Source organism: Hemibagrus wyckioides, linkage group LG27 (assembly GCF_019097595.1).
Source record: "Hemibagrus wyckioides isolate EC202008001 linkage group LG27, SWU_Hwy_1.0, whole genome shotgun sequence".
Taxonomy (NCBI): domain Eukaryota; kingdom Metazoa; phylum Chordata; class Actinopteri; order Siluriformes; family Bagridae; genus Hemibagrus; species Hemibagrus wyckioides.
The window spans coordinates 11,746,180-11,769,601 of NC_080736.1; the positions used below are offsets into that span (position 1 = coordinate 11,746,180).

The 23,422-nt window shown below is 37.8% G+C and overlaps 1 protein-coding gene across 1 annotated transcript in view; it reads right to left on the reverse strand.

The window, feature by feature from the left end:
* Positions 1-2,271: 2,271 nt before the first annotated feature.
* Positions 2,272-23,422, reverse strand: part of cdh16 (cadherin 16, KSP-cadherin) — a 43,578-nt gene continuing 22,427 nt past the window's right edge. Inside the window, exons 11-18 of the mRNA XM_058381398.1 lie at positions 23,132-23,208; positions 18,856-19,047; positions 15,279-15,520; positions 14,195-14,325; positions 11,529-11,768; positions 4,858-4,974; positions 3,742-3,858; positions 2,272-2,878 (exon numbers count right to left, since the gene is read on the reverse strand). Coding sequence (XP_058237381.1) covers positions 2,778-2,878; positions 3,742-3,858; positions 4,858-4,974; positions 11,529-11,768; positions 14,195-14,325; positions 15,279-15,520; positions 18,856-19,047; positions 23,132-23,208 — 1,217 coding nt within the window. The 3' untranslated portion in view covers positions 2,272-2,777. The remainder of the gene's footprint in view (positions 2,879-3,741; positions 3,859-4,857; positions 4,975-11,528; positions 11,769-14,194; positions 14,326-15,278; positions 15,521-18,855; positions 19,048-23,131; positions 23,209-23,422) is intronic.

Below are 23,422 nucleotides of genomic sequence, written 5' to 3' on the forward strand. Positions count from 1 at the left end.
GTGGCCACAAATTTGTGGGGCTTATGGGATATTTCTGCTCAAATGTCAGAAGGGTCTGCCTGATAGAAATAGCTATTGCTGAGCAAGACATAACAATTAGTAGGAACATTGCATGCAAGCTGGAAATAATATATAAAAAGGCAAAACAGTGTACAGTGTTCATTCCTGCTTGGCATTCATGTTTGATGGTTCATGCTTGTTCCAATTTACAAAGATTACAATTTACAAATTTACCCCCCAAAAACCCCTATATGCAGATGCTAAATATATATTGCATCAAGGTAATTACAACCCTCTTAGTACAGGAAGGCTTTGCTTATTTGGCCATCTAACCTTCACTCGACTCCTACGTTTCTGGCAGGACTAAACAGTCCTGGGTGATGGAGAGCACTGGAGAGGGGCTAAGAGGCTGAGGCCCTATTAAATTAATCAGACAGCTGAACTGTTGTCTCATTTGCATAGATTAAATTCAGCTATAAATAAATGCTGCCGTTTGTTTAACTGTGGGTGTTTGCAGGTGTGTGTGGACAGAAATGTTGTCAGTTTTAAGGGTGGTTGCTCCTTATTCTGGTCTGTCAAACTGACCATTACCCTTTGACTGCAGTCTTTGTGTTTATAAAATATGATAAGAGCTTTTGGTACAGAGTGTGCCTCAGCAATCTTGAAGCACTCTACTGTTTAAGCTCAGATCAGTGATAGCAGAAAGGGAAGTCTATATACAGCTAAAATTTTATCATGATATAAAAACAGACAACAGATCTCATAAGAATTTTCCTGACGTTCAAGTTTATTCTGAACGAACAGTTTCCAGACTATCAATAAGTACACTTGCGTTGGATTTATACGTCATTGGTTGATGCTGCAATCGGGAGAAAAGAAGAAGAAAAATAAACTCTAGAAAGAGTCTTAAGGACTGAGAAACTGAATGGAAGGAAGTGACACATATTTTCCACAAAGTTAAAAAACGCTGCGTCATGGGGCGCTTCATCAGCCTGAAGAGTGTTTACAGGCTGAAAAGTGTCTACAGCTGCTCTCTTCTTGGCACAGAAAAGTACACGCATATACGGATGATGGAATTTTTCCAGAAGTACAGCAGACAGCAGTACAGATGACATTAACCCGAACTGCAGCTTTTGGGCCATGGAAAAAGTGGCTAAGATGTTTAATAATCTTTATTATCATTCATTCTTACGACGTGCAATCTGTATTTTGGTTGAAGAGGATTTCAGTATTTGTGTAAAATGCAGGTAAATCTGATAATAGGAAGAGGTCAGAGGGTCTATTTGAGCACCCATTTGCTGTAAATCGCCAGGGTGAACGACAGTGTGGTTACGAACCTCAGCCTTTTACACGGCTCGCCTACCAGCTGAACCATTTTGATCCTAAGAGAAGGAAAACAAGGCCAGTATGTCTAAATATAGTGCCTGCCTCTGTCTCAGTGGCCCTAAGGTTTGACCCATGCTGAGTCATTTTGGAATATTCCACTGGGCTTTTGCGTTTTCAAAAAAATTGCCTTTTTGCCTTTTTCAGTTTTGACAGTTCAATAAGCTTTTCAAGCTTACAGTTCAATTTGTGGCTTTTTTGAGCTGAACCTGCATATTTTTTATATTGAAAAGCATGAACGAATATAAAGAATCACTTATGTTATTTTTGGATGTGACAATGGCATTTTTCCATTATGATCCATTGGAATAAATGAACGTTTATGTGAGCTTTTACAGTCCAGTGCTTATGAATGAAATATGGCCTACTTAGCTACACATGGATTTTGCAGGTGAACTGCCTATATTTAGCACTATAGATAAAAGGCAAGCATGAAAAATAAGCAAATGAGGGACAGAACTAGGACAAGCGATCAATGGGATACATATTAACTGAACATGATAATACATAGCCTATACCTGAAAGCAAACCTGATTTATTTAAAATCAAAGGAGGCTGGATACAAGGAGGCATCAGTGGAGTATCCCATTAGCAGGTCTATTTATGGCAAACTGCAGGTTTATATATAGCCCACTTGGAAGGTCATGTAGGTCACGCTGTGCTGTTGTCTTTCTGCAATAATGGGGGGGGTGCATGGGTAATCCTTTCAGCCTCCTTAACTGTGGCATTCATTTTATCCCCTAGAAAGGGTGAAATAATCTCTTCATTTAGAATGGCTTCAAAACAGAGACATAAATGAGTTTAAGCTCTTTGCAACCCCTTTAATGACCATTCATGCAAGAAACACCAGTGATCTCTTTTCCACACTGTTTTATTTCAATTCGATTTAACAGATGACACAGTGAAAGGTGTAAATTAATGTAATGTGTGATTAGTGATTTCAATATAAAGCGTTTTTATCAAGATGAAGTATAAAAGTAAAAAGAAAAGATAAATACAATCATAAAAGGGTGAAGTTACCGCACAGGCTCATATTAAGTAAACAATAGATAATCCTGCTAATCCTAAATGTAGTAAGACTATAACTATGTAAGACTATATATAAATAGACTAGACTTACAATACCAGTAGAAAACCTAAAGTCTATAGACGTTTTTCACAGTCATGTGCCCTTGGTCATGCAGCACAATACATTTAGCTCATTAATTTACCCTTAATACGGTTTATGTGGTTTTATGTGGTTTATCCAGGATGCTAATGAAATGTACAGTGCAAGGGTAAGTCAATATAAGGATTGAGAGTAAGAAAATATGTGGCCTATAAAATCTATCATCAGGTAAAACTGCCTTAGTGGAATTGGTGCATGCTGATTAACGAACCAACTGACTGATGAGTTACAGTGAGACATGGAGAGGCATTGTCTCCTGATTGGCTTTTCCATTTGGTGGAGGTTTCTGGTAGGACAGTCTCACAAAAATGACTATTAGTATGATCCCTGTTAACACAGAGAAAACAAAAGTTATCACCCAAATATTCCACAACACTCAACACGTTCTTTTCTGTTGTCTTTTTTATCTGTATATAAACTTTATCTACCCACAAACAGTGTATTGACATACTACATTGTGCATGGTGTACAAACCTAAACAAATAATGAATGTGAGATCATATTAAGTGTATATGATAATAATAATAATAATAATAATAATCATCATCATCATCATCATCATCGTCACCGTCACCATCATCATTTTATCTGAATAATAATAATTTTGATATTATTATTATTATTATTATTATTATTATATTTTAAAAATAAGCTGAAGCTAGTAACATTGTGTTTACAATTAAGTATCGATTTGTATTTAGTTATTTTTCATAGACTGGATATTGTACTTACTAGATACTGTTATAAGTTTTTTCCCCCCCCCAATGCTCATCTGTATATCCAGTTTATGCCATTTGCCTCATATATTTCATATAAGCATTAATAACATTAATATAGCACTGATTAATTTATTCAAGTGGTGCTAATGGTTTTATACCTGCAGGTTTATTAGGTATTTTTACCTTATATTTACAGACATGAACAATTTGCAAGCTCTGTACTACTTCTCATCATTAATAAACAGTACCACTGACCAAAGATCTTTTGGCTGGTGGACAATTTTGAGCACTTCACTGACACTGTCAAAATAAGTGAGTGGTGCTGGTAAGAGTGAATCAGGCACAGCAACATTCTAAAGGTTTTCTATAGTAATGGAACAAAACCAGTTTTGGTAATGGACTTAGACCTTTTAAATCTTATTATTTATCCAGGAAAAAAGGATCCAGTTTAGAAAGAGTTAGGATTCTTACCTATAACTCCCAGGGTTCCAAGCAGGACTCCCAGTGTGGACTGGATAGTGGGCATCCCTGCAAGTTGCTTCGCTGCAGTGCGGCAATTCCCTCTCACGTTACATGTGCACACGGTTACTAGTGGTAGAGAGATATAATGTGAAGGTTCAGTCTTTTACAAATAAAAGAGCAGAACTGTACTTAAAGAGAGGTGAGAGAGTAGGGCAAACAGGGGCAATGCTTTCACAGGTTCACGATGACTGCACAGACATCCACAGGACAAAAACTCAAGTATGTAACCCAGACACACACACACACACACACATTTGCCTACACACTGTATAGCTTTAACTTGGCACAGAGGAGCCTGTGCTGTGAGCAAGCAACATGCATCATAGGAAGAACAAAACAAAAAAACACACCTGGTACACTGTTCAGCGTACCAAACAAACATCTGATGCAATACACCTGCTTTTTCTGTGTTTTTCTGGTCTTACAGAGTTGATCCAGATACAGTATGACATGATAAATCTCAGGGCATGCCTACCATTAATTCATGAATGATAATGACATAAAGAAGGGCTATTTTAAGTATAAGACTTAAAGGCGGTTAGACCTCAGTTAAACCTAAAAAAAAAACACCATTTGTCTGTTCTTTTATAATCAATTATAATTAATAATTGAAATATAATTAGAATTGATTATAAATAAATAATAATAAATTCATAAACATTTATATTAAATACTAATTGATTTATCATTTCAGCCTTGATTGTTCATTTCAGCTGTTGCCTTTTCGATCCAAATGCCTACTCTGCACTTATTTAGGATTAATATAATACACACATTATATAATAAGTACTACATGTTCTCATTATACCGGGTTTTAGATCTATTGCTATGTCATCAGCAACCTGTACAAAACATGTATAATAAATGAAAAGAATCTTTAAAATAACGCTTCGCATATTCAATTGCCATGATTCATTGAACACATTTAGTGACCTGCAGTGAATGTCACAGCCTCAGATTAGGTGGGATGGTTAGGTCACAATGACATCAAATTAACCTTTTTTCCCCCTCCACAACTCGTTTCTATCACTGTAGATATACTGAGACCTGGACATAGTGACTTACCAGGCAAATTAATGAAGGTGCTTCTGGGAGGAGAGCTGCTATCTGAGATGGTGAAGGGCACCGTATAAACATCAGGGGTTAGATAGTCCATATTCAGAGACAGGTTGGTGTGAGTGTCTGTGGGGAGAAAAGTGTACTGAGATTAAAGTATTCAGGAATTAACTGAACTTGCAGTCACCAGAGTCTGTAAAATTTAATTCATTCGTGATTCTGTGATGGTGCAAGTAATAGCTACACTTTGTTCACTTTGCAGATTTCTTCAGATTGAAGACAAAGCACATCCACAATCACTTAAACATGCAGAAATAGCTTCAGTTTTCTCCCTCTCCATCTGAATATGCATGTGTGTGTGTGTGTGTGTATCTGAAGAGGTGGGATTTGAACCTTTATCTCCGGAGCTCATAATCTCCGGTGAGCCGCCACTGCCTAAATTGCCTTGCAGGTTCCTTTATATAAAAGTGTCTGAATAAAATAAGTAAATGTAAATGAAAGACAGCCAGACCATTGAAAAAAGATCATTAAGATGACATTTTAATCATTATGGTGATTCTGCACTAGGCATTTTTCCTCAACTGTCAGTGCACATTTTACATGAAACTTGATGGGAAGCGGGTGCAGAAGCAGAATGTAACTGCTTTTAAAAAGTGCTGCACAAGAGTTTTGTTTGTCACATCAAAGATCTACCAAAAGCTGGAGAACTGCTGTGACTGTTCAGAAAAGTCAAGCACTTTTTACTATCACCAATCTCACCAATTTCAAGGTCAAGGCTCAAGGAGTAAGCTAAAAAAAAAAAAATCTAAAAAAAGAAAGAAAGAAACAACATAAAGGACATACTCCCAGTAGAAAAATGACTCTGAACTGATGAAGTCTATGTAGGGCACCACAAAGGGGAACTGCAAGATCATTCCAAACTTAAGCAATGAAACCCATTTACTTCAAAAAGCCCTTTATAGCATACTTTAGACCCTTTTTACAGCCATTTTCAAAGAGAACAACTAATAGAAACTTCGCTGTCCAAATCATTTTACGGTTTATATGCTGATGAATGGCCAAGGCAATAACTTACCTGTAAATGTAGATAAACGTCAAGTAAGAAAAATGGTGTCATGGTGTCTTGGAAATATTAAATTCTAAATTAAATAGAATAAAACTGGTAAAAGCTGTGTCAAACAGGCTCTCTGTTTACATTTTCAAGTTTTTATTGTTTCAGGCAGAGTAATGCACTTTTAATGTTCACTTTAGAATGAAACACAACTTTAATCTTGTTAGTAGCAAAATAAGGATCTTTATGATATCTTTACAACTGAGATATTTCAACATGGACACAAAGCTCCAGAAGATTCATAATGAGAAATCAGTCAATTTATTGATCTCAGTAAAGCTAGTTTTGTGTCACATGAGCTGTTTTTCAGGTCCTGAGTGCTTGGGCAGTTACAGTAAGGTTTGTCATGGAAGTGTGTTGTACTGTTACCAAATGCTTGTGTTGGTACAGCTTGGAAAACACAGATATATCAGTCCTGTATCTAATCAGTTCAGTTAGGTGACATTGAAGCAAACGCTCAGTCCACTAAAGAGGTCATGTTATCACTCTTGGTTAAATCTTATCATGGCTCATAAAAGGCCTCTACTGTCTTTTGACACTTATATCCTTTAATGTTCCGCTGGGTTTGAGGGTTTGAAGAGGCTGTGATGACGCCAGGAGCAAACTGAAAAACACACCTATCTTCTACTGTATCTGTGCTGTCAGAGGTGAGGAGTATGTTACACACTCGACTCACTACAGAAAGGACTTTGTGTATTAAACTCCTGCAGTGATGGTTACTGGAATCCAGGTTCATTTTGTGGCCCTGAGAGCACAACTGATTCATTCTTGTTTGGAATAACGGCTGCTCTCTTACTCGTTACTAAGCAACACAGCAGCCATTTAAAACTCCCTACTAATCTGCAACATGATAAAAGTTCTGAGGCAATGATGTGCATAAGTAAAGCCACATAATCTGTAGTTACCTATTTACTGGTATCTATACACTGATTTATTTGTCTTATTACCTGGATGAAAGAGAAGAAAAGATTGAAGAAAAAGGCTGCAGTGGATATGAGTGTTTATGGCTGATTCAATGCCAGTGACAACACTTCTTGCACATATTCCACAACAGGTAACTAGAAATAGTTATAAATAAATAAATAAATAAATAAATAAATAAATAAATAAATAAATAAATAAATAAATCAATCAATCAATCAATCAATCAATCAATAAATCAATCAGCAAACTGCAATGATAGATTCTGCTGTACTACTTTTTAAGTGACTTTCTAATGTCTGTCCTATCAGCATTTGTCAATACTGAGGTAATATCAAGTTTTTTATCAGTGACACTATTGGTGTAATAACAAGAACAATAAAGCTGGACCTGTATGAATTATTCATTTTATGTTAACCCCTTCCTTTTTTCTCCTAATCTGCTCACCTGCCAATTCCCACCCCTCAGCCAGCTCTCCCCTATTAAACAACAGATACCACCCTGGTAGGGTGACGCATGAAGCCAGCCAACCGCATCTTTTCAAACTGCTGCTGATACTGCGTCACAGAGTGACGTATCACAATTGGGGGAAAGCACTATCTCTCCTCTTCTGTAGACATGATCTCAGAGATGCTCATGACTGACTAGTGCTGCTGTGATTGATAGCAGAGAGCGAGTAGGCTATCCCTCCCACCCAGAGCTCATAGCCAGGTTTGTTCCCTTGCCTCAAGACAACAGATGGTTGTAGTATCATCACTATACCCTATTTATCATTGTTTTCTGATATGATGTCTTGACACAAAAAGATAAAAATCTCTGTGGTATTACATTTAGATTCTAGCAGATTTGGTTCTCATGAAAATATGATCAGACGCAACATACCTAAACATATAAGCAAGAAGTGATAATCTGCTATTCGTTGAGGGAGAAGGAATTATTTCTATTCATCTTCTTATTTCTATTCATTCTATTTCAAACTTAGATTCTTAAATTAGAGGAAATGAAATCCCAGAGGGGCACACAGTCGGCAGCCACGATAGGAGGTAAGATCAAATAAGAAACCTGAGGATGTATGACTACATCACAGCCATGACGTAGGAGAGTGGATAGAAAGGGAGCCATGTAACAGGTTGTGTGTGTGTGTGTGTGTGTGTATGTGTGTGTGTGTGTGTGTGTAATTAGGTGAACAGTAATACTGAAGGAACATTTAGCCTTTCAGATAGGTAAGGCCCCAGCTGTGAAAATTTCAAGTCAATATAATTATGCCATTACAAAAAAGGATGCCTTTTCATCTATTAACAGCTTGTACAGAAATAAAAGGCGAAGGAAAGCAAGTGGGTACAGAGACACAGACAACCACCTGACTCAGAGAATCAATGCAGTCATCTCAGCCAAGTCAACATGTTCACCGGAATCTGTTTGTCACATTAGTGATGGTTATATGCAGAGGAAAAGAGCTATTGCACTTATTACTGTCAGCTCTGGAATACTTAGGTCAGGAAGGCAATTTCCTTGAAATGTCTGTCTCTCATGTTTTCAGATCACTCTGCTCCTCACACACCGCATGAATCAGCAGGTCTCTATAAAACATCTAATTCAGATGACGTCTTTCACTTACTGGACTGGTGCATTGCCATTGAAATGTTATTTTCTGAATAGCCATTTTTAACCTGGCCTGACGTCAGCAACTGGGACCGCCTTTGTGTTTGAGTGCATTGACGTGATTTTGTCTTTTCTTCTTTCTTTCTTTCATTTTTTTTTTTACATGCGCCTGAAATGCTGTCATTTATTTTCAATAGCTTCTGATCCAGAATGAAGAAAGTGTGGCAAGGCCACTGCATAACCTCACAGTGCTACAATAGCCTTGACTACAGTGACGAAGGTAATAATAATCTCATTGGCTAGCCACTCTATTATACTTGTGCAATTTTGCACACAAATCTTCATGAGCTGGTGCTCAGACGTTTGTTAGTCTACTGTTTGTTAGTTTGTTAGGTTAGACTCTAGCCTAGTAAGCCATATTGACTCCTGTTTATTGCACCAGGGTCTGTTTTTATTTTAGTACCTTTTTTAAAATCATTGGTTTTTGTGATGTAAGTCTGATGAATTTCCCTCTTCCTGTAAAAAGCAGTGGACTTTCTTAGCAATACACTGAGTTCTGGTTTCTTGGACGAGTTAAAATAGCAACAAGCACATTCAAATCTGCCATGATGTCTAAGGTAGCCATGGTGTCACAGAAAAAAAAATGTTCGCATGTATCATATTTGCAGCACATTTTATATTATTGTTCAATAGCACTGTGTATAGAAGGTGCCGCAAAAAAAATGTTTTTTCCCTAAGACTGGGTCTCTAATGCCTTAACAAGAGTCAGTCAGTCATGATGTCATGAGAATATTAGCACTAATCTAAGTCTATTAGGAAGCAATAAGCATAACGGCACTGGCCCCATGGTGATTAAGGAAATAACAAATAGATGAGCAGCTGTCAGTGTATTAGCAGGTGACAGTAATATTAGCATTGACCACAGTGAGTAAAACGTTAACAAGAACATTAGTGAATGCACTGAGAAAGAAGTTAATTAGAGAGATACTGCTTAGCATAATGAATTATAAGATCATTAGAATCTTAGAACTGAATGCATTGAGTAAGGAGCATGGCGAATAATATACACTACTCACCAAAAGTTAAGGATATTTGGCTTTTGGGTGAAATTTGTGGAAAATGTAAAAAGTTCACGCTACAGTGATATTATATCATGAAAGTAGGGCATTTAAGTAGAAGCATGCAATGGTGATTTCCTCATCTCAAACAATTTATTGAAACAAAAGCCAAAAACAGTGGTGGGTATACCACAACAAAAAATGTCAATGTCAATTTCTCATGTGCCCTTGATCATCAATTACAGCTTGACAACGACGTCTCATGCTGTTCACGAGTCGACTTATTGTCTGCTGAGGCCTGGCATTCCACTCTTCTTGAAGGGCGGCCCACAGGTCATTGAGGTTCTGGGGTGCAGGGTTATGAGCCTCTACACGGCAACTCAGTTGATCCCATAGGTTTTCTATGGGATTCAGGTCTGGAGAAAGTGCAGGCCATTCCATTTGAGGTACCCCAGCCTCCAGCAGCCGTTCCCTAATGGTGCGTCCTCGATGAGCTGGAGCATTGTCGTCCATAAAGATGCACAATGACTGGATTAATGATGTTATTCAGGTAGTATTGGCTTGTCACTGTACCATTCACAAGATGTAGGGCAGTTCTGTATTGAGTAGACACACCTGCCCAGACTGTAACACCACCACAACGGTGGCTGATGCATAGCGCTCTCCTTGACGTCTCCAACATCGTTGGCAGCCATCATTTCTGCTCAACGTGAATTGACTTTCATCAGAGAATATCACTGAGGCCCACTGGTCCCTCGTCCAGCGTAAATGCTCCCTGGCCCAACGCCTGTGCCTAGTGGTGTGGTCAGGTACCATTGCAGGTCGCTGATGTAAACGGTTTTGAATGGTCTGACGTGACACTTGGGTGCCTCTCACCTCCCTTAAATGTGCCTGGAGTTGAATGGCATTCATCATCCAGTTCCGCAGGGCACTGTTCACAATGAAGCAGTCATCAGTGTGGGATGTGGCCAAAGGACATCCACTTCTATGCCTTTCTGTGACTCTTCCAGTCTCTCTGTATCTCAGTCGCAACCTGCTGATGACACTCTGTGACACTCTAAGCTCAGTGGCCACTTCCCTCTGAGAACATCCAGTTTGAAGCCTCGCAATGGCGAGGTACTGTTGATCAATTGTTACTGTAGGTGTGGTCTTGGTCTCATGATGTCAAAATGTGAACAGCATGATGAAGGGGACAGTTTAAATACCAATTCTAACTGAACCAGAAAATTTATTCATGGATCAAACACCAGTTGTGAATTTTGTTAAGCACCTTGTTAGAGAACAGCAAGTTATGCAAAAAGTACTGAAACACTGAACAGTTGGACATGTGCATTCAAAAGTGTAGAGAAGGTCAAATTAAGTTTACCTGTAAAGGTTATAGTGCATTTTAGGTGCATCCTAAAATTTCACCCGAAAGTCGAATAATCTTAACTTTTTGTGAGTAGTGTATATATATTTAGTAATATAACTGTAACACTGTGTGTGTGTGAATTTAACTGAATCTCTTGTTTTTTATGTACAATATCCCTTTAGTTTTTAAAGCTTTGAGCAATTAATAAGATAAATGTTCAGATGATCAGAGTTGGTGCTTTTATTGATCAATGGGTCCTCAGGTCAAACCACAATTCAGCCTGCTTATCATGGGAGCACTACAATTAATGTAGCTACAATGAATGAACAGTGAGCTTCATAATGCTCACCACTTCCTTTGTTTGAACACTTTCACACTTAAACCAAACTGCATACAAAATTTAAACAACATTTCTCTGTAGGGTTGAGTTGGTTTATACCAGAGTTTGAATGGCAAAGTAAAGTGAACTAAGGAAGCAAATAAACCAGGGTTTAAAATCAGATCAGCATGGGCTACACTAGCTTCTGTCTTTCATGGTTCTGTTCTATGTTATATTTTTTTTATGGTGCATAAACATTTGGCTTTGTTAAACCTATTGCTTTAATTATAATGATCATCAGATTAAATGGTAGTTTACCATTGATGGGTGTGAGTTTCCAGTTTCGTCTCACTGTGGGCTCGCTGCTGAGCGAGAAGTTGAGGCGACCCCCATGCTGCGGCCCATCGCTGTCCCGAGACGCCAGAACCAGGGCCTGATCCTCCAAGCGTGGGGTGCAGAGGTATTTCCAGGAGTAATCACCCACCAGAACAGGGCTGTTATCATTCACATCCAGAATATGCACCGTCACTAGTGTGGAGGCGGACAGGGATGAGTTACCTGCAAGATGTGGAATGAATTCAGTATCACTTATATGGCTACAATAGGATTGCAGCTTCTAACCGGATTAGAAGCTATTTTTATAAAAGATTAATCTTGTTTCTTACAGGAGTTTATTTTTGAATACTGTTTCATTTCAGATGCTCCAATGTATCACTTCCTATTTCCTCCTACTTTTTGTTTTTCAATCTTATTCTGGTTGTGGCAAGTTCTGTACTGTACAAATACGAGTAACCCTCAGTTTGATTTAAAACAGCATGGAGACATACTGAGTTACTTAAAAAATAAAAGACTGGAACTCCGAAAAGATCCTGTGTCCTGTTTGACTTTTTAGTTGATTACATTAGGTCATACACTACACCTACAAAAAACCACACACCTGATCTCATAGATAATTAAACTTCTCCAATTGCCTGGTGATGCTTTTAGACATGATCTAAAGATGTGGAAACTATGAGTTAAAGGTTAAAGGCTGCAGGCTGATCCGTAGACACTTCCTAAAGATTCTTGACAGTTGACTCCTCCCTCAAATAAATGACATCACTGGTTAGATTTCTTCCACTTTTTGACTTACTATCACAATTTCAAAGCACTTTCTGTGATTAAAAGTCCAAACATGATTGCTTCCTATTAACGGTGCTTAGTGCTTAGTGTGTATTTGTGTGTGTTTTGTAAGGATTTACAGCGTACAAGCAAGCACAGTACTGTGCATCAAGCCCATGTATGTCTAAATCTAGACAATCTACCCAAACCCTATGGATTAAATGTTCCATACTGCAGCTTACGTGACAAAGCTAGGTTTAAATGTCAACATAGGAGGCATTAAGCACTGATCATGGAATGACCAAACTCAGCATCAGCAGCTGTGTGGACAAGGCTCCATCATGGCAGACTGCAAGATATTATGGACATTAAAAACAACTAAGACCAGATTTCTGGTATTATTAAATTTATACACAGATATAAACTCAAAAGAAAATTAAGCCATCATGTAGCTTCTAGCATTTCTATATATATCCCTATTTGTCTAATATAACAGAGACTGAAACGCATCCCCAAAAAGTACGATTTTATCTTTTGAGTTTTTTATATTCTCCACATGCACTCGCTCTTATACTGGATGTTTCTGCTCATTCTCTTTCTCTAAACTGACAATGACAGCAGAGTCAGACCCAGCTCTTTCCAAGGTGAACCCTTTGCGTATTTTACAAACATCTGTGAGGAGCAGTTGCATGCTGGGATTGATGATTAAACTGAGGCGTGTCATATGTGCCTCATTTCTATGCACACACACACGCACACACACCTCCCTTTCCACCTAAATACTGGGTGACTCATGTATTTTTGAGTCCATTCTCTGAGATTTTGCTCACTATTTTAGTGTGTGGTCTTGAATACACAATGAAAGCTTACGTGCACTTTGTCTGTCACTGCAGTCTGAAATGTCAAGTGTCTCAGCTGTGATGAGAATGTTTGAAGCCCACGCAGACATCTGAGGCCTGTTTATTCTGTCTGAGTGGCTGTATTGCATACACATAACACACTGTTTTTTTTTTTTTTGTTTTTTTTTTTTTTTTTATTTATTTAATAAGCTGAAATGCTACAGGTTGATGGATGAATAGTTTACGTGAAGTAATCTGACACATTGTGTATTATAGTAACTAATTACTACAACTGCAGTAATTAGATAACTGGTATGACATGGAAGAAATTAAAAAATACTTTTATAGATTTTACAAGCAGTAAAATTTTATCATTAATTAATTTGTTCATTCATTCATTCATTCATTCATTCATTCATTCATTCATTCACCTTTAGTATAGACTTCTAGTTCTAGATCTTTGTCATGACTGTGATGGACTACTGGAGGCAGGTCAGCCATACATCCTGGACAGGATACTAGTCCATCACAGGGTTTTACACACACACACACACACACACACACACACCACTGCACATCTCTGCCACTCTACCATACCATTGTGCTGCTGTATAACATTTTTAAACCCTTTCTTTCTTTCTTTCTTTCTTTCTTTCTCCACCTCTTTACATTTCTCCACCTCTACTTTTCCACCCCCCCCATTTTCTCAGGATACCCATTAATTCTTTAAAACTGTACTAGACTAAAAAAGATATTCCTTATTTGGTATTTTGATTGTGGTATTTTGATTGTGGTATGTTCTAAATTCCTAATTATATCTGTTCAGTGGACTTGAGATCTGTAACTGCAACTGTTAAATCATTTGGTGTAGTATTTGTTTTACAGCACTGTCATACTCATCAAAAACCATTCAGTGAGCCTCCATGCCCTGTGGACAGGGCTGGGATTATCTCGGTATAGATCACCTGTGTGTGTATGAAATTAATAAACGCAGTAGTCAAAATATTAGTCTTAATTCATATGGTAGAATGAAGCATCTCTTACGTCCATCCTCAGCCACCACCTCCATGGTGTAAGTACTGTTCTCCTCTCTGTCCAAAGCCTGCACTGTCTTCAGCTCTCCTGAGTACTTCCCAATGGAGAAATATCTCTTTGTGTCTCCTCTCAGTGAGTACCTACAAAAAAACACAAAAGAGAAAAGAATGTTCTGTTCAGTTCTGGTGCTGTAACCATGTTATGCACTGTTCCTCTGCAGGTGCAGCTGCTGAACTGCTCAGCTTTATGTGTCCTATTCTCCCACATCCTGCAAGAAATTGGACTGATTATTTTTATAACATAAATACAAATTTACAGAGAACCCTGATAATGAAAGCATGATTTTTCATTTAGCTGGATAATTCAATCCTGAAATATAAACTGTGCAGCCATTACATTGCTGACATTTTATGCTTTGAGACTTTTAGCCTTTTTTGAGACATCTGGGTGTATCTGTATGGTTCTATTTAAGTTTTTCCACAAATTATAATCCTTGTTTGGGCTGCATGGCAAACAGAGTTGTAACAGCAGCTAAAGGAAACAGGAGGTAAACAGGACGTCTTTTGATCAATACCACATGTGCACTGCACCCCACAGAAAGTCTTTGACTTTGTGTTGGGAAACTTTAAAGCAGAAAAAAGTCATTGCCTTTGCTAATAAAGTCATTGCCATTCATATATGTACCTGTCTCATATTTTCCCAGTTTTTTAACCAGCTAGTTATTACAATCTCAACTGACAGGATTTATATTTATATGTAGCAATATAACAAACACAATGTCATTAAGATTAAGTTCGAGTGATTAATAAGATAAGATAACATAAGTTAAGATAAAATTTAAGACTTAAGTGTAAAGAGTTATTTAAAGAGTAAACAGTAAAGATAAGATGTAAGAGTAATATTAATGATTAATCCTAAAGATAGGGCAGATTAAAATGAGCTAAAGGCAAAGAATGGAAGATGATTTTAATCTAGAAAATTGCATTGACACTGCTGTTCTAGTGAAAAAAATGTACTTTGCAAAATTCCCAGTGATCTTGAATGCATTTGTAAGAAATGTTTTTCACATAGTATGTCACTAAAAAACCCTTGCCTGATTGGATGGGAGTCAGGGTCATAAGCCCTTATTGTAGCTATGACTCGTCCTGGCTCCTCGCCCTCTCTGACAGTGACCTCGTAGTGACTCTGTGACAGAACAGGGCCCTCATTGATGTCATCAATGAAGATGGAGACGGTGGCGGTGGATGCAGGGCCATACCTTCCCCTCACCAGAGCCACAGGGTTCTGAGCACTCAGCACCAGAATGTACTCACTCTCCCGCTCAAAATCCAGCACCTGAGGGGAAACATGTTACGTCAGTGCCATGTGAGAACTCATTCGGATTGGGCTCTTTTGTCGTCATGGCAACATTTTCAAGGTAGATGGATTTCGGAATTAAATTGTCGACCATGTGTTTGGTAGTTAAAAGAAATTGAAGCTACAGGAGTGAGAAGAAGGTGAGACAGTTCTCAAATCTTGTAGCCTGTTCCAGAAGGCTATTCCTGCAGTCGGCTTGTTCAGTGACATACTGCTTCATTCCACCTCTGCATACAGTTAAACAAAGGTGCCAGTTCTACAGAACACACGGCACATTTCCCATCAACATTCTGCATCAGTCTTTTCCGTCACCATTAAAAACAGTTTTAAAAGCCTTTAGCTTTCCGGAAAGGCCAGATCTGCTGATAAAAAATAAACACACATGCACACGTCCTGTCGCTTTCCAGGCAGAACAAAGTCTCCTTAACAAGAGAGAGATGAGGAATAAGGGGTGTTGTTCTTCTATTGCCTTATGTTGCCTTATATTTTCTCATGTTTCTGATTGAAGGTTTAATTTTCTGTGCGGTTCTTCCATATATATCTGAAGTGAATTATTTTGTATGTAGGTGTTCCAGTGCCAAAAAAATAATATAGATAAATAAAGATACATGCTGTTTCAACAATGGTGTAGCCTGCAGTAAATATCATTAAATTGCTGCATGCTACAATTAAACTGAGATGTGTGACACGTTTCTTCATTTTGTGTGCATGCCAGATATTAAGAACAGTGAGGACACACAGTTGTTTTAATCATTTAAATCATGAACTACAGTGAACTAAATTAATAACATTGCCAAAAATGATTGCAGCATTGTTTACAGTTTATACTTTGAGCACACTGATAATCTTGCAGGGTATTTGTCTGTGTTCACTGTATCTGGTTAGGAGTGTACAACTGTAGCACAAGAATTTCACTGTATATTGATGCTTAAAGCACTCTTTATGCACATGACAATACATTTGAATTTGCAATACCTTCATAGCATTAAAAATGATTAAAAAACATATTCTACTTTAACAACTGCCTCACTTCTTTTACTATCTAATACTATCTTTCACTTATCTAATACTTAATCCACTGCCACCTTAATATACCTGAACTCACACTGTAGCTTTGAAACAGAAATAGAAAAAAAAGCATGACCCCAATTGGTTAATCCTGTTTGATATCCCGGGTGGTTAATAATGGAGGAATTGCAATGAAAATTTCTCACATGAAGAACAGTACAGCACAATAACTGTGCAAAACAGTGCTATGTGACACATATATAATGAGCTGTGCTTTATGTGTTTTACATTAACCACCCATGAATAAGCATTAGGAACTGTCATAAAATACTTCAGGGGGGTTCAAACTCAAAATGTCCGCCAGCTGTGCCTCTGCAATTCAAGGTTATGTAATTATCATGCATCATGTTAGTTCACATTTATATTTAACATATTTTTGAACTGAGTTAAATTTGTTAAATGTCATTGCAGCAACAGAGATGGGGCAATAATTGACAATCAACGAACTGAAACTGTAGCTTCATCACTGTGTGTGTGTGTGTGTGTTTCCTCTTACCACCCTATACAATATATGCCCTGCTTTTATAAGAACATAAACATCATTAGAACATGAAGCACTGCAATTAGTTCTTAGGCCACATTGCAGTTATTCATTTTGGCTGCTTCATACTGCAGTAGTGACAGAGATGTTGGCTAAAGTACCAGAGCATTAATTATGAAGCAAAGGAAACAGTTCAGTACATGCAATCTCTGTTTTATCTGAAGTGCATTATCAAGTGTTTGTTCATTTTCACTGCAGTTCATTATCATCTCACATGCAGTCGATATTTTGCAGTCCATCCATTATCAGTCCACATGCTGTTGAATGTAAAAAGCAAACAATAATTAACAGTATGCAGTATAAAATTTTACATTACCACGGTCCAATCGTTTAATTTTCAACGCAATTAAAAGCAGCGTTTTTGTTTTTTTTTTTGGCATATTTTGGCATTTATCCTCTAATTAAATTATACACAAAGCTCAGTAAAAGCTCACCGGATGCATGAACGCTTCTGCCACTGGGGGGATGAAGGTGAACATGTGCCTCCTCCTACATAAGTGAAGCTACCACATGGTTTTGAAGTGCTGCTCATGCAATGCAATGGTAGGAGAGCACTGTATATATGAGCATGTAACATATATACAGTATACGTATATACATGTATATACATGTATAGTACATGTATATATGTGTAACATTGCTGTAGTTGATAGTGATGCAAGAAATGCTATTCACCAGAGAGCAATGCCAATTAGGCTCTATTGAACTCCTGCCCATTGTTAGGATCCAAACTGACAATCTCCCAGCAATAGGAGGAAACCTTAGACAAGTGCACCACCAGAAAGAAATTGATTTTATTAACAGCTGCAGATTACAGCTTTAGCACACAACTGTCTAGTTATAGGCAGGAATAAACAATAGGGATAAATATGAACTTAACTTTAAATTTGATCATTTTTTCTATGTTTCTATACTTCTGTAAAGCTGCTTTGAGACAATATCCATTGTTAAATGCGTTATACAAATAAATTGAATTGAAATTGAATAATAGTTACATGGCAATAGCCCAGAATTTGAAATCTGCGCCACAAATGATATAAAATCAGTCAGACATTGTGTGCATTTTTAATTACATAAAATGACTTCCTAACCAAATTGGAGTTTACTCTTCAGATTTTGATTAGTTCATCAGTGTCACTGGTGATACGTGAGCCTGATGCAGGGGCGAAGGTGGACCATCATGGAGCCATTACTCATTTGCTATCAGGGGCTATAAATATAATGGATTTCATTTCCTTCTCACAGTACGCCTTAGTTCAGGCATATCATCAAATCTCAAGTGTACATATTTATGCATGACAGTATCTGTTATTAGAACATAATGAGTGTCATTCAAAATCATTTTCAGGTAATAATACTTTAATACCAAAAGGTTCATCATCGTTTATCAGCGTTTTATAGAGGTGTGGATGACCCAATTAAAAAAGGTATTTCTAAAGGCAAGGTAAAGGCATTTCTCAGACAAGAAGTAGCTTTTCTCTGGCCTGCAGTCAGACGAAGAGATGAATGTCGTGGGGATTAAAGAGATTTTCTATCTGGTGGCACATGTGGTATGGGTTGATTACAGGGGCAGATTACTTGGGCAGGGGGAGCTTATAGTCAGAGCACAATCTCTTAAAATCCCAAACTATCTTTTTTTATATTTTGGTCTCATCTTAAAATCTCTCTGACATACTCCAGTGAATGAGGAAACATGAAAGAGTACCTTAGCGAGGACAAGAGAGACCTCGTTAGTCTGTCTGTCTGTCACCAAAGCAAAGACCTCATCCTCGTTCCCTGACTCTAGTCGATAGTCGACCAGCCAGCTGTCCCCACCCCATTCATCAGCATCCCATGCTGCCACCGCCGTCACTGTGGTGCCCACTAGGGCATCTTCTGCCAGGTGAAATGGTCCGTACTGAGAAAGACAGACAGGAAGAAAAGAAAGTGAGTATGCACAAACTCAGATACAAACAACACAGCAGTAAATGGGGTGTAATGTGGAGAGACAAAAATGCATGAAGATCAAAATGTGAGCCAAAGCCCAGAAAGATTACAGTGAGCTAAGACTAATATCAGAGAGAGACAGGTGGTGTGAGCTGTATAATAATAAAATACACAGCAGGAGGAAAGAAGCTCAATATGAAGGTGTGTAGATAAAAGGACTGGAAGAAGTTTTGAAGGAAAAGTAAAGGTGAATAAAAGAGATAAGTCAGGAAAATTGCACCCCACATATAATATATTTCGATAAAACCTTGTTGCATCAGCACCTAGATATGCAGAAAGGTTAATAACATGTTAATTACTTTAGCTACCAGAGGCAAAACACATTCTCTACTCTCGTAGGGCACATGGGGTCAGATTTATAGAACAGTCTGCCCAAAAATACAGTTTTCCCTTTTGCCTCAAATATAGTTGATCTACCAAAAAGTTTGTTTCTTCAGTTTTGCCTGGGAGCTGCAAATATAATTTTAAAAAAAAAAGGAAAATATATTCTCATGTGATGTGTGGTGAATGTGATCAATTAATTTATCTAATTTATCTAATTATCAATGCAAAGATTTTTTAAAAAAATTAGACCAGTATACTGCATGTGCACATGTCTTGTATGACTGAAATTTATGACTTTTAGATTTAGATTGACAAGTCAGAAAGTTATTTGAATATCCAGACTGTGCCGGCTCCAATGGCATCCGGAGATGGACCAGCTCCAGCCGGGTTCTGCTTGTGAGGATTGGGATATTCAAGCAGCGCTGTGGACAACAACCTCCTTATTGACTTACATAACATTATACACATGCTGTATCTGCATCACACAATTGTCACCCAAATGAGGATGGGTTCCCTTTTTAGTCTGGTTCCTCTCAAGGTTTCTTCCTCTTACCATCTAAGGGAGTTTTTCCTTGCCACAGTCGCCTCAGTCACCTCAGGCTTGCTCACTTGGGATAACATCTAGGACTGTTTGTCTGTTTGTCTGTTTATATGTTTGTTGTTTTCTTATGTCATTTCTCATGTAAAGCTGCTTTGAGACAATTCTCTTTGTTAAAAGCACTATAGAAATAAAATTGAATTGAATTGAATTGAACTTTTCATATAAATATTAAATAGAAATGTAAATACTAAATGTGAATTGTAAATCTGAATCTAAATGGTAAACGTAAATATTAAATATAAGTGTAATTGTTAAATGTAAAAGGTAACTGTTTCATCTATATTTTGACTGACCCTGTCAGTGCAGTATGGGTTGCAAAGGTCACCATTTTCATGCCCAGTGCTAGATTTGGAACAAGGCTACCTTGCCAGCGCTGTGATGCAATGACACAAAATTCAAGAAAGGCAGGAGACATTGACTAACTTTCAACATTTAACATTTAGATTTATATTAAACATGTAAAATTTAAAATTATGTGCCTTGCGATGGGTTGGCACCCCATTCAGGGTGTCCCCTGCCTTATGCCCCAAGCCCCCTAGAACAGGCTCTGGGTTCCTTGTAGGATAAGTGGTAGAGAAAGTGACTGGACTGATGGATTTAGACTTATATTTACACAACTTGAAGCTCAAATGAATCACAACCAAAAAGTAGCAGAATGTAGACAGAATTATTGCAATAATAAACTTTTTACATATGCATGGTTCATGTATAAAAAATTTGTTCTTAGTTAAAAGGCACTGAAGCACTGAAAATAGCAGATCCAGAGGTCTTGCAGATCCACTATATCACTCTACTTATAATAGTTTGTGTTTCTGCAGTGAGTTTTGGCAGGCTCAGGCGAGGTGGAGAGCTTCTCTATCTCAGCCTGTATATCAGCATGTTTGGGAGAACAGTAATCAGCCCTTCTCACTGAGCTTCTGATCGGCAAGGCCAAACCTGTCATCACTCACACTCCACTGCACCATCACACACTCACATGGCCACACCATCTCAACCCGCTTAAGAGCTTTTTCCACCTTGCTTTGTGTGTGTATATGTGTATACTAGAGAGAGGGAGAATATGAGCACTGATTTTAGTAAACACTTCAAAATAACAAAGGCATATCATTTAATTTAAACAACTTACAACAGTAGAACTAGCAATATCTTAACAGTTAACCTTAAACCCTGCACTTCAATAGCTGGATATTTTCAGCATTTGGCAATTGCTTAAGAGTCAGGGTAAGCAGTTTGCCCTCCAGGTGCATGTTCCCATGATTCAACTCTGGCAGCCTGGCACTGTAAGTGCATTAGCTCAGACTACATCCATCTTGTAAATCTTGGCTGTGGTTCAGAGAAGGGACCTCACTGTCAGCAGCAGGGGGAAATACATGGCGCCTATGCATCTTTCTCCTGGCATACGTCCTAAGAATTTTATGGATTTTCAACTGACAAGAAAAAAGAGTCTCCCCAAATATTTGTGGATCTAGGACAGTTTCCATATCCTTTAAAACCCTGATCAGGATTAAGAGGTTAGGGAAGAATAATGAACAAACAAACTTTGTAAAATTTTCATTATATGTCTATGTTTTTTGTTTGTTTTCCCATCCTGTTTCATTCAATTATTCATCTAACAGTGATTTGATCACTATAGGTAAAGGACTATATAGGACTATAAGTCAATATGCTTGATTGGATCTGTGAGGGTCTAAAAATGAGGGTCTACATTTCATCACTTGAGATCAGAGACTTTGGGCCTGATCAAAGCTGCATTCAAGGAACAAAGGGACTTTTTTATATAAAAACATATATTATAAAATGTTGCCAGAAGTTAGGAATTTGTAGGAGGAGCCTCTGCTTGGGGATTTTGTTAAAACCTTTCCGAGCTTTCTCGATCTTAAAGACACCCACATGCATCTCTGTGCTCCTGCTTATTCACACAGTGTGGGTGAGTGCATAGAGGGGATTTCCCAGAAAACAGCTGCCATAAAAAAGTGATGAATGGTGGCCATTTTTAGAACATCACCTCAGGAAAAGAAATCTAACAGTGTTTCCACGAGAAATTAACTGTCTTATGCAAATGCTGGAGGTCGGAGTATACTCAGAAAAAAGAGATGAGGAGAATGCATTGCTTTATCTGCGTAAATACTCATTCTTCGTATCTAGCATTTTGGTATAAAAATGTATTCATCCACTCCATCATTAATGATTACTGTTGCCGTTTCCCTTTAAAGGGGTCTAGTCATTCTAGTGTTGACTGTAATCTGTTTATAGGTTTGTAGTTTACATTGTTCCTATTTTAATATCTGCCAGGTTTGACATCCAGCTAGCTGTTTGGTTTATGATAATGGATTAACTCAAACAGTGTTTTGAGTCCAGCTACTAATGCTGATAATGATTCTGCGTTTATGTCTTGACCCTGGATTCTATTTATTCCAATTCTATTAATCTTGTCCGCAGAATTAAGCATAAAAAATGAACCGTAATTGCTATTTTGAATTCATATTAATCTTTAATTTTATTACTTTGTTTAATGTTTTATATTATGTCTGCATTTAGAGGACTTATCTTACTGCAATATTGACTAAAGGATACATGTTACTGAGGTGCCATGAATATACAGTTGAATATCTGGTCTTCCTAGAGATTAATCTGATTAGTACTGAGAACACTATCCATTTGGACCTCTGAACAGGAAAGCCCTCTGCAATATCAGCCCTATAAGCCTCAGATTATTTTGTGGATTCCCCTGAAAGGTCTTTACCTCACTCACGTAAGTAAATCAAACCATTATCTGCCAAACAAGAGCAAAGACATATACACACATCTGTTCATGCAGCACCTCATACACACACAAATACAGTAGTGAAATGTAATGAAGACTGACCATCACCATCACTTTTTGACTGAAACAGACAAATCAGTAACAATGTACAGAAAATATATCCAGACAGTGGTCAAGCACGAATACATTGAATAAAGTCCACTTCAAATTAGTTCTACAGATTCAAAAACATGCAGAATCGTTTACAGAATAATAATCATCCTTAGGAGACCTCACATAAACCCTGACACAGAGCAGTACACATACCTCATGCTGAGAGAAGACAGGTGGGTTGTTGTTTTCATCCAAAACTTTAACTATCACAGTGCAGGAGCTGTTCAACCCTGCAGAAAGTGTAAGACATGACTCATGGTCACTTCATCACATTATTATTATTGCTGTTAGTCTCCATCACTGATCATACTGTTACATTTAATAATCAACAGAATGGCATGCAATGAACAATCATTTAAATGATTTATTATGTGTCATATATCACTTTGTCACAGTATACGTGTGTCACTGAAAACAGACACATAAAGTTAATGTGTGTGTGTG